The 12,099-nt window shown below is 46.8% G+C and overlaps 1 protein-coding gene across 3 annotated transcripts in view; it reads left to right on the top strand.

Annotated features, from left to right (window-relative positions):
- The window catches only part of LOC144722669 (la-related protein 1B-like), a 38,157-nt gene that overhangs the window by 2,607 nt on the left and 23,451 nt on the right, over positions 1–12,099 (top strand). For 2 of the 3 annotated variants that reach the window (XM_078600965.1, XM_078600963.1), the window contains exons 2-4: positions 10,439–10,500; positions 10,700–10,759; positions 11,475–11,718. In XM_078600965.1, the coding sequence (XP_078457091.1) occupies positions 10,439–10,500; positions 10,700–10,759; positions 11,475–11,718 (366 nt within the window). Of the gene's footprint in view, positions 1–3,193; positions 3,785–10,438; positions 10,501–10,699; positions 10,760–11,474; positions 11,719–12,099 lie in introns of those variants that run through there. The other variant, XM_078600966.1, reaches the window with a different exon arrangement.

Genomic DNA, 12,099 nt, shown 5'->3' with positions numbered 1-12,099 from the left:
TATTTTCATTAATAGGTGGCTCTTGGCCTCAGAGCCTCATCACATAAGGACCTGATAAATTAGACCCAAGAAACAACTTCAATAGAATTCATACTCTTTGGTTTTTTCGGTAAAGTCACGTAGGTAAAAAATTAAAATAAATTAAATCACGACGTTTCGGGCACAACACAAGCGTCTTTCAGGTGAATCCTTGCAGTCACGAAAACTTCAAATCTAGAATCAAGAGAATTCACTTTAGAGCAGTGTTCCTCACACTTTTTTCGCCTGCAGACCACTCAGCGGATGCACGGCCCACACAGCTGACCCCTGGTGACAAAATGCATTAACTTGCCTCTAAATACCACTCAAACGTAATGAATCATATTTCCGGAACATGAAAAAAAATACGCAGCCTAAAGGGTTTTTAGTGGGGGGGGGGGGCATTTAGATCAAAGGGTTAGGGTCGTTTAATCCAGATTAGTTTACCGAACTTCATTTTTAAATTAACTATACTTCATTTTAAATTAACTAGAAGTAACATTAATGTCTTAAACAAAAGCTATAAACATTGTCATAATTTCTGGATCAACCTGTATTTGCATCGCAAGCCAGCGGGGGACCACCTTGGAGGACTGTTGTGGACCCACCGGTGGTCCGGGAACCCCGCACTTTGAGAAACGCTGCTCTCGAGCATTCTCACCACAACATCTCAGTGGTCTCGAAATAGTGGTTAGTCAGTTGCCAGCTGGTAAATACATTGTGCAAGATGTAAATATTTTAAGTCGTCTTGTCCAGATTTAATTGTTGGAGTAATCCACATTTACATAGTTTAAGTCGAGTGATTGAATGTTGGGTGAGTATAATATATTTTCAGATATAGCCCTGCTAGGCTTTGGGGGGCATTTGCAGGGGAGCTAGACCAATTGTCTTTTGAGTCTGCATTAATTTCTGTATTTTCCCTTTCCAATTAATTCGTTAAGAATGCGGTGTATATAAAGGATACCAGTGTGTCAATTTATGACTGACACTGTAAATATTTTATATTTTTATTATTCCTGTATCGTAAATCTGCACTCATTACAGTCTGATGGCTGTGGCTATTGTAAATGGCTGTACATTCAATTGTATGTTGAAATAAAATTGGAGTTTACGAATTAAACGGCGTGTACAGCACACACACAGGCTCGTGCTACCCATATTTTGAAAAATGTACCAGTATAATTTCCCAGCCTTGAATTTTACCCTTGTGAGATGATGTTCACCGCTAATTCACTGCCATGTCTCTAAACCCTGTCCTGGGAGCTCCTTTCACGCTCGCCGGCAGGATTTCAGCGGCACCATTTGAAAGGTCTCGCTTCTAACCAGGCCACTTGGGCAGTTGAACCCTAAGGAGTGGCCGTAATCGTGGCGTGTGATAAACTCGGCACTTAATCCCAGCTAGAGGATTATGGTCTGAAAGAGGCGTCTGCATCTGCAGGGGAGCCATAATGAGCATGTGCTTCCATTCACACACCGCTAATTGCCCACGAAACGCACAGCCCTTGTGCGCGTTTATAATTAATACGCCTGTTTTAAACCTGATCAGCTACTTGTGTGTTGAATGCGTTTATCTCACGGTACACAAGTGCACTTAAGTGCTGCCAAAAGGGATCGCATCTGACATAACACAATCTAGGAGGCGGTCGGATCTGTTGAAAGCAGGCAGATTTTCATTGCTGGCTCATGGCACGCATTAAGGGGATGGTGCAGCTTTTTAGCCTAATGCCTGATTACAGCGCATTTTGGATTTATAGCGCATCTTAATGCCACCATCTCAGAAAAGGTATGCGTATAGTCTAGATAGAGGATAAACAAAGGAACAAAGGGAGTTCTTGGACCTAAATTTGAACTGAGGCTGAGAATCAACAGCACTGATAACTGGGGGGAAAGCGTTTCCAGAGTGGAGGCAGCAGAGGAGAAATAAGCGTACTCGGCAAAGGTTGATAAAAAAAAAATCCTTTGTCCATCGCGGCGGGTTGTGTGACATTGCTTTTGCCTCCACTTGGGATGAGGAGTTTGCGTGTGCACGCATCTTGGCTGGCAGTGTAGAGCCTCTGAAACACCCGGCCACTACTGTGGCACCCTCTGTGCCCCAGGCAGCCGTGAGTGGTGCACTCACCGCAGCTGTCGGCGTGCAAATCGGCGGAGTGCGTCTCGAGGCGTAAGGGCGGCAGGGGGCGTGCGTCGTCACGCCCTCCAGCAGGGCCTGCACAGCGTGCTGGAGGAGAGAAACCACCGCATGGTTACATAATGCGGCGTGTGCATGGATTTTCACGATCTGCGAGGTTTCGAGTGTCGCGCCTGCGACACAGATGATGGACGGGCCAATGCACCAGGAACAGGAATAGCTGAAAAGGGTTTCAGTGGAGTCCCTTCCCGTGCTGCTGTTTGCTAGGTAGACTTCAGGCCCTGCACCCGCAGTTTAGACCGCTGAACGTGGCCCGTTGAAAGCATTTGGTTCGTCCGGCCAAGTTGGCCAACTTTTGTGAAATGTTCTTCCAAAACACACCCAAGCCACTGTTTACAGTATTTCTTTGAAAAATAGTTTAGGGTAGTGGCAACGCGAGGTTTTAATGGGTGCTTTTTCAATTTCCGAGGTGATTAGGATTGGCCCTCGCAATGTGAATTTTTTTTTAGATGCTATCACATAGATAGTGATTCCAAATGAGTTGTGAAAGAAGGGTTGGTACAACCCTTAAGCAGGCGTGTGTGTCGCTGTACTTTACAACAGCTGTGCAAGCAGTATTGTTGATTTTAAACCAAAGATAGCACTGGGAGGAATCGATTGGTGTAGATCAATTGGCCTTCATTTTAATGCACAGTGGCTAAAATTACCAAAGTTACTTTGTCACTTTAGCACGAGTGCTGCCAACCAACCAGGTCCAATGTCGTTTGCATGCGTTTCAAACATGCCTTTTGAACTTTAATCCGAGGCGGGCTCAATAACCAGTGAGGGCAACACTTTTTCCCAAGTTTTAAGTTTGGATTTCTATCTCATTCCAGTGCATCTTTTTTGTTCAAACATACATTGATGTCGATTTAAAGCTTTCGTGACTGCAGGGATTCATCTTCTTGGTTCTTTCGGTAAAGTCATGTAGAAGGGAAATAATAAAATTATAAAAATACAACATAATAAAATAAATCTCACAATTAATTCTCACAATTATGATAATTATTTTATTATGTTTTATTTTTATTATTTTATTATTTCCCTTCTACGTGACTTTACCGAAAGAACCAAGAAGATACATTAATGTATTCATAAGATTTTTTTGCTAATTCAACAACCATGCAAGCTAAAATCTTGACAATCTGTTTTACATCTCTGGCTATGTCGGGGCACAACGTGGTTTAGGTGTTTGCCTTTTGGCCTCTTGCCTCAGCCGAGGCACACCGGGAACGCGTAACAATGTTTGAGTCGCTTCTGCTAAGAGTTGCCTAAGTTTGTGGTTTAAGCCATCGTCTCGTTAATGGGTCACATGGGTGGGCGTCGCAGCCTTCGAGGCTAAAATAGCGCGGTGGCGCATGGCATGAGCGCTGCAGTCCTGAAAATCCCCTCGCTGGTTCGCTACCCGGGAAAGATTCTCGCGATCGATATGCACGCGTAGGGCGTTCATCGTTGGGAGACGGACTGCCTGCATCACAGCGTGCGTCCCCACACGTGTGCCGTCCACACGCCCCGGCGCTGGATTATGCCTCCGCTCTCTTGTTCTTTTCTTCAGCCGCGACACGCCAACACTCATGGCCGGAGGGGATGAAGAGGATGGTACATGCACACACCCTTTTTACAGTTAGACTTTAGATACAAATTGATGCAAAGTAAATATAGTGTATGTAATTTTGTTGTGTTTTTTGCGTGCTATGACCGCAGAAGTGTTTTGCCCTTGAGGCTTCGTTGCTATAGAAGCATGACGTGAGATGCTTTAGCTGACATAAACACTGCTTGCATTTTAAGATCTTTTGTTGTGCACACCGGGGTTTTGCATTACTGTTGACCGCGTTGGTCCATTGAGGCATTAATCAAGTTAGTGTCATTTACTGAATACGTAGCAGTCTTATTTCCGTCTGACTTGTCTCTCGCTAGTTTTCTGTAAGCTGTCTCTTGACAAACGGACTTATGTCATGCTCCATCTACACAGTGCATGCAGGTGCGCGCGTGTACACACACTTGCCAGTAGAAGGCAGTTCTTGAACTCGGTCGGACACATTGTCATTTCGTTTGCACTTGCCTAGTGTGTGATGTGCGAACAAGAATGTCTTTTTTTTTGCGGAACCATAAACAAAAACACGCGTGTAGGTACGGCCACATTGGTGGGGCAAGCCGATGTCATTGCCAGCGAGTAGCGTGTATCTTTGGTGGGTGCCAGGTAATCTCATTGTACCCGCACTTCCTGCGCCGCGTGTTGTGGTGCTGTGAAACTAAAGCACAGCTCGGTGTGGAAGTGCCCCAACCCCTCCTCTCTGAACCTCGCCATGAACTTTCGTAGGGCATCAACAGTCATCATTACCGAGAGGAGATGAGCCACAAGCAAGAGCAGACGTGTTTGTGTGATGCCGCAGTTGGTTATATGCGTGGTTTGCTTAAAACTATTATGCTGGGCCCTATGCCAGCACGCAAAGAGCGTTTGTACGAAACATACTATCAGGGTGGGTGCATGTCGCTTGATAGGCTTTTTGTAAGAGATGGCCAGTTCCAAGAACGTGTGAAGCCATTAGCAGCAGATACCAGTAAATCACTTCACTAAATTAAAACACATGATCGAGTAGTTTTCCATAATAGAGGTTTTTGGTTTAGATCGCGTAAAATATAAATGTGTTGTTAAAACCCGCCAACACCCAGCACATCCATTTTATAAGGGTTGTCATGTAAACAACGTGCTAATTCGTCACTAGTACAGCACACCAGTGTGTTGGAGAGCCAAGCCACAACATTTACAAACCGAGTACGACGTTTCGCCAGTAATTACAACTAGCTTCATCAGGCGACAGCCAGATTTGTGGAGAAGTCTTACTGTTTCGTTCCTTATATAGAGGCGTAGATGTGTTGACCACGCTTCTGCGATTCAGTCTGCTCGTGCAGGTGCTTGATGGATTGTTGCCTTTGTGACAGCATGAGAGAGATGCCGACGGTTCGGGGAGGCCTCCATCAAGCAGTGGATAGATCATGGCTGGTGATGGTTTTGGGGGCCCGGTCGGATAATAATCGTTGGCTCTTTGCACGTTCAGGTGTGTGGTACCTGTGTAAGGCTTACGTGTGCGCGTGGCCGTCCGCAGTCACTTGAGCATCTCGTTAATAATTATCATTAATAATTAATGGTCAGCACGACTGACTGGCACAGCTATGGTTCGCTGTATTTTAAATTCACTTAGAGCGGTGTTGCCGTGCCAGAGCGCTTGTGGTACCCACTCACGGCTGTCCAATAATCTCGGTGTTCCCACCGCGAGGTATTTTTTGCAGGACGGTAGCTCCGTCAGCTGATGCGTAGCATGCATTGAGTAGCAGCGTCAGCTGTCGCACTCACTGCTGCATTTGACTGTGCATGAGTGGCGATTCAGTTTTTTTTAATTTGAAGGCAGATCTTGTTGCTGTGTTGGTTTACAGTTACCTTTTAAAGTCCCCGTGGCTCTGTAACAGTGTGTCGTACATGCACTGTGTACATCCCTTTGTTACTCCACTGTTGTATGATGGCCTCCCCATGCCATGCGGGGTCATGGTGGTTATTTGACCATACTTCACCACACTGGTCAATGCTTGTTGGATTGATTTTGTATTATCTCTTGAATGTTGAACAGCCATTGTTACTCGTTATCTACAGTACAAATATTGCTGTATTATCCAGTTGCATGACAGTGGTTCGTGTGCAGCTGGCAATCGCAAGGTTATGAGACTCAGCCCTTCATCGATCTATAAAGTGTGTATTTCTTTGTGGGAGGTAAACAGCAGTTATCCAATCGAGAGACTGCCAGCTGCTATGGGAATGTGGAATTACCACCTCGCACTCAGGCCTGTAAACAGGATATGAGTCCCACCCCATGCTTGTATAATTTGGAAACTACTTGTACGTTTTATATGAAATAATTAATCACATGTCCAGGTGTGCCTGCCTTTTTCCAGGTATAAGTTATGAATCGATTGCAAGTTAACATCCGTTTGTTAGCATAAATTCTTAAACTACAGTATTTATATTTTGATTTGAAGCTTTCGTGACTGCAGGAATAATACTCTGGTTCTTTTGATAAAGTCACGTAGATAGAAAAATAACTAATAAATCACGACGTTTCGATAGCAACACAAGCTATCGTCTTCAGGTGAAACAACACAGCAGGCGGACTGCTGAGGCCGGAGGAAAAGTAGCGAGAAAGCGACTGCAACCAGAGGTTATATACGTTTGTGGTGGGTACAACCTCAGGGTAAGTGGGTGGGGCCAGGCATGGAATTTGTAAGTAAATGTAAGGCTAGCAAACGTTGATCAACCAGGTGTGTAGTGTTCACTGTTGTGTTGGCTGACTCTGAGTTGCATTACATTTATACATTTGCTAAGTTTGATATCTTTTTTCCTTTTTCTCTCTATCACATTGTTCCCTCTGTAAATTTCATTGGCTGACGTTTGCTAGCTTTATATTTACTTGCAAATTCTATCCCTTGTTTTGGACCCACCACAAACCTATATAACCTCTGGTTGCAGTAGCTCTCTCGCTACATTTCCTCCTCCCTCAGCAGTCCGCCTGCTTTGTTGTTTCACCTGAAGACGATGGCTTGTGTTGCTATCGAAACGTCATGATCTATTAGCTATTTTTCTATCGACGTGACTTTACCGAAAGAACCAAAGAGTATTTATAGTTTACCAGGTAAGGCCCACTGAGCTAAATAGCCCTCTTTCAGAAGTGACCTGGCCACAAAGGATAGCTCAACGAAGTGGCTTATCACATGGAAATGTATAAATACTCTAAATGCATGTTTATAAATGTGGAGAGGAAAACCAAAGGACCCGGAGAGAAAAAAAACCGTGCGACCACGGGGAGAGAGTGATGTGGAAACTTCAAATATGCAGCCATCAGGGTCGGGATTGAAGCCACGACCTCCTGCATACCAGGCGAGGGAGTTAACATCTCCGAGCCACCGCGGCGCCCCCAAGCATGAGGCGAGTGGGTCGCGCCGATTGTCCCACGGTGAGCGGAAAGCACCGTCCGCGTTTTGCTAAATGGGTTGCGCACGGCTTGGCCGCTGTCTGTCTTCTCAATGCTGCGCCAGCGGGAAGCAATTGCCTCCTCCCTCCATCGCCCGGCTAAATTGAGCGCTGGAAACACCAGAGTCTGACTCGTCCTCAAATGCGCGGGCACAGCGGTCTGGGCCCGCCTGTGGCTGTCGTGGCACCCACTCGCCAATATCCAAACTGAGTAGCGCACGCTGCAGGGAGCCAACTGGTGCAAGGTTTGTCTGGGCTGGTGCTGGTCCTGGTCCATACGCAACGGGCCGCACCAGCCACACCACCATGCCCGGATATAGCTCTCACCTCCGCACTTTCAAAAGGTCAGATGACTACTTGGTTTCACAGGCAGGGATGGTACCGCCTAGGGTTCCTGTAAAGTTATTGGACGAAGCGGCAGAATTTCCTCTTTGTTGTAGTGGGAGATGCCCGCACGTGTATGCACCCGCACGTGCAAACAGACTGCTGGGGAGTGCACATTGGTCGGCCTTTGCCCTGTGTTTGGACAAGCACGCGAATCTGTTGACAAACCCGTGGGGCGGTATTCACTTGCGCCAACTCGATCGGGTTCACGGGCCGCTGGGCCGGACCGACGCACTTCGTGAACAGCAAATGTTAATAGCACATGGGGAAGGGGTGGGGGGGATAGACAAATTAACTGGAAGGGAGGGGAGCAACTGTACCAGCTCCGTGTATAAGATTCCTCGTAGGGCATGGCACTGCTTCAGGCAAACACACACACACGCGCAGAATTCCTGCTACTGCCCTGCCGTTTACGCATACATCACCCAAGCAGTCCGGTTACATTCCCAAACAAGGGCACAACCCCCCTGTCCTCATATGAGTGGGGGCCAAAAACATATCCCACAATGCCTTGCCCCTCTTCTCCGCCCCTCTGCCGCGTGACCGCGAGTGGCGCCGTGCTGCAGCGTGCGCTCGCTGCTGCTGGCCAACTCGACCTTGCGCTGCAGTTATTTTTGGAAGCCAGCTTCTCTCTCTTGTGTCGCCATTGGTCGTAAGTTTCTGGTGGTGAGTTGTGACAAAGTGTCGTCCGATGAATTGCCTAAGCCTTCTTCGTTAGCCTTATCGGGCGCAGCGTTTGCGAGTGTTGTCTGAGGTTAATGAGCCCATGCCGGTGGCTGTGTTCGGCAAACACTTCGGCTGCCCAGCTCGAGGGACACAGCCATCTCACGTTGGACTGAATGTAAATAAATCTGCGAGGTCAGTTTAAAAATATCCATAGTCGTTATGGAGATAATGAAATGAGAATGAAGTTTCCTGGCCCCCACGGGCATTCAAGGTGGGCTTCTCTGTTGGGGTTGTGCAGAGTTGGCTGGGTGCCTCCGGCAGCCAATGCCATGTCAAAGGACTAAGCAACGATAAGATCCTGGGTTCGAGTCTGGGCAACCACGCTCAATTAAACCGGCTTCTGGCTTTAGTGAGCTGATCGTTACAGCCAGGTCCGCAATGACAGATTGAAAGAAAATTCTTTACATTCGTTTACACCGAGTTAAACATTGCGATTGGATTGCTTTGCAATGAAACACGTCTTAAGGAAAAGACGACCGCTTGCATTGCGATCGAAACGTCGTTTTCTGTTATTTTTTAATATATTTTTTGAACCTCTCTACGTGACTTTACGGAAAGACCCAAGAATATGAATTCTTGCAGTCACGAATGCTTTAAATCAACATCAGTGCGTACCAAATAAAAGGTGTGTACCCCTGAGTGTGGTTAAGGAGGTGCTTCTGAAGTAGTTAAGGTGCCTCATCTTGTGGGGCCGCTCTCGGACACAAAGCCGTGCACGGCTCGCTGTTCTGATTTGTATCGTCGCATAACGTGACGCTGATAACAGCGAAGTTGTAACATAAATGGATGGAGGACAAAATAACGCCCTGACACCCCCCCCCCGCACGTGAGCGCCTGGATAGATCGTTGGCAAGGTAATGATCCCTCGCGTTATTTCCCTTGGCTGAGAATGTGGCTTCTTGTGGCTCCACGCCTGGAGGTGGGGTGTGTGTGTGTATTGTGCTCTGTGTGGCTGTGATGAAGGGGGTGCTGGACTGGGCGTGGAGCTGTGCCCTCGGTGATATGCGGCCCCTGGCCCTGTTTGCATCGGACGAGGGGCGGGTCGCAGTGTTTGTGTACAGTGTCTTTGAGTTGCGGTTGAATTTGGATGCTTCGTGTATGTTATGTATGTTGGAACTTCTTTCACACCGTACGTAGCCAACCGGTCCAATCGGAGGTGTGGGGGAACGACAACAAACTAAACAAAAAAAGCAGTTGTAAAGAAATTCATCCAAATTGATTGTTATTCGAATCACCAGCCATCCACTGGATGAAGTCCTGCCAAAGCCTTTGCCCACTTTCACTGGCTTGTGAGTTCCTGGATGTTTGCTTTATTCTGGCTTCAGCTAGTGAATCTTTATCAATACAACCAGTAAACAGCTAAGTGTGCAGAGAGAGTGACGGTACACAATATGACGGGTCATCATTAGGCCTCTTTGGACATTCTGTGCTTATTTGTGTGCTATTAGCTAAGACTTAGTCTGCTCTATGTATTTTGTTGTTGAACTTTGTATTGCCTCTTCGCCTGCCGATACCATAACTAGGTATATTTCACGATTCAGCCCCTTTCCTTTCCTCTCTGTGGTTTTTCAAATTGTCACAATTTCTGTACCATTATGGTGAATAAAATGGCCTCTTTTAGGCTGCAGGGGGTCACGTGAACATTTCAACTTGCTGTAAAAAACACACACATCTGTTCCTACATGCACAATTTGATACACGTATCATGTGTTGACAGATTAGTAGTCGATAAAAAACGAATAGAGTCATTGCTACGTTGGTCAGTGGGGGGATCCTAAACTGGGAATGTGGCCCAAGACCGGTTCAGATGTCACTCGCCACCGCTGTCAGCCATGCACGGAAATCTAACTCAGGGTGCCAGGTTCATCATGGAGTGCGCTAACCACGACTGTGACACCATTTTATTTCACCCAATATTTACACGTAATTTATGTAATGGAATTAATCGGGTCTTGCGTGTGTGATTTTACGTGCGTATTTTGAGTGCAATCATCGCTAATGAATGGATTAATTAATTAAATGCCGACCAAATACCGGCGCGCGAGTTTAAACGGCGTTCGAGCGGCGTGGAGCGCGGCTCTGAGCCCAGCTGTGTGCCATGTGTGTTTCTGTGCGTGCTGCAGGTAACGTTCCCCGAGCCAAAGTCATTAAGGTTGCAAAGCCGCAGCCAAAGAAGTTAAACAAGGTGAGACCCCGAGACTCGCGTGCGGTCGTTTGTTGAATTCGCAGGCTCCTCAGTTCGCCTGTAGATACTTTTTATTACGTTTGGGGAAATATCCTGGGAAATTATTGTCAAGGTTACTTGATGTGTTTTGGCTTGTAAAGCACACGGTTGTTTACTGTGGAAATTTGCGATGTGTCACGTCAAGTTTTTTTTTTTGCAGGCGAGCGATTTTAGCGACATTACAAATTGGCCGACACCGGGAGAGATTGCGAATCGAGAGGTAAGTTTATAAGCAAAACACTAAAACAATCCTTCATATCATATTTAAGATCGCAAGCGTTTTGCCTTGTATCGGCATCACCTTGAACGTATCACTAAACACAAGCTCTATAAAGAAACAAAAATTGAAGGCTTTCCCTCCCACCTGCAATAGGCTCTTCCTCCCTTCATGATCCCATAAATCAGCCACGTGCCTCCCTTTACAACCAAGAGTCTGTAACCCACGGGTCTATCCATGCCAACACTTGCAAATAACTCATCCCCAACCTATCCCAGTTTATTTGTCTCATCACTACTTCAATGTCCCTGATGTAAGCAACTTGCTATGCCCTTGAACTAAAGTCTAAAGGAAATGGTATTAGTTTGTTGAACATGTTTCAACATGCTTAGTAAGTGTGGCATTAACTCCCAATTGCGTGGACTCTGCATTCCTTCTCGTTTCTCCACTCATTCCCGTGTGGGTCATCCTCTCCACATCTCTTCCACAATCTTTCAAATCCTGGTTCACCACTACGAAGCACTTACTTCTAGGCCTGCCTCTTCGTCTCCACCCTGGTGCTTCCACGTCCATCATCTTTCTTTTCCAACGTGGTTTTCGTCTCCCTACATGTCCTAGCCACCGGACTCTTTACCAGTGGACCGTATGATCCAAGCGAGCGACACATTGCAGATCTTCGCGTTAACCTGGTTGGCCACGCTTCTCCTCCACATTGCAGACCTCGACCCACTCGCCCAACTCGAGAAAAACCGCCGTCCGACGCGAGAAGGACCGTGAGAAGGAGGGGGAGAACGAGGTGGAAGAAGAGGAGGAGGAAGAGGCGGTGACGAGGAGGAGGAAGGACGCCACAGACGAGGACGTGGACGACGAGAAGGACAGCGAAAGCAAGGAGAACCGCAGTGGGCGCGCAAGCCCGCTGGAGAACGGCACGGACCCCAGCTCCCCACAGCCCAAGAAGAGAGGTGGGCACTGATACGCGCGATCGCGTAGATCCCACTCGAGGATCGAGCACCAGGACGGCAGCAGCAGGGTCACTCCGTTAAGGGGGGTTGGCCATCGAAATAGTTGGCCAGTCATTAACAAGTCATCCTGAATGCGGTCCCAACAATGAGAGAGGTGTCCAATGAGGTAATTCGGTAGCGGTGGACAATATCTTAAACGTTGCAACTTGGAGATGTATTGTTGGAAATGTAGTTGGGTGTAAGAGCAGTCATCACAGTTTGCATTTAAATAATTTTCATTCAACAAATGTTACGTGGCAAACTTTTATCGTTACATTTAGTTGAAAGATTTACATTCAAGCATAAACCAGCTTAAACAAATTGTGTACGTAGATCATTTGT

The sequence above is a fragment of the Lampetra planeri genome, chromosome 15 (assembly GCF_965212315.1).
Source record: "Lampetra planeri chromosome 15, kcLamPlan1.2.h2, whole genome shotgun sequence".
NCBI classification, from domain to species: Eukaryota; Metazoa; Chordata; class Hyperoartia; order Petromyzontiformes; family Petromyzontidae; genus Lampetra; species Lampetra planeri.
This window is presented reverse-complemented; position numbering and strand designations above follow the sequence as displayed.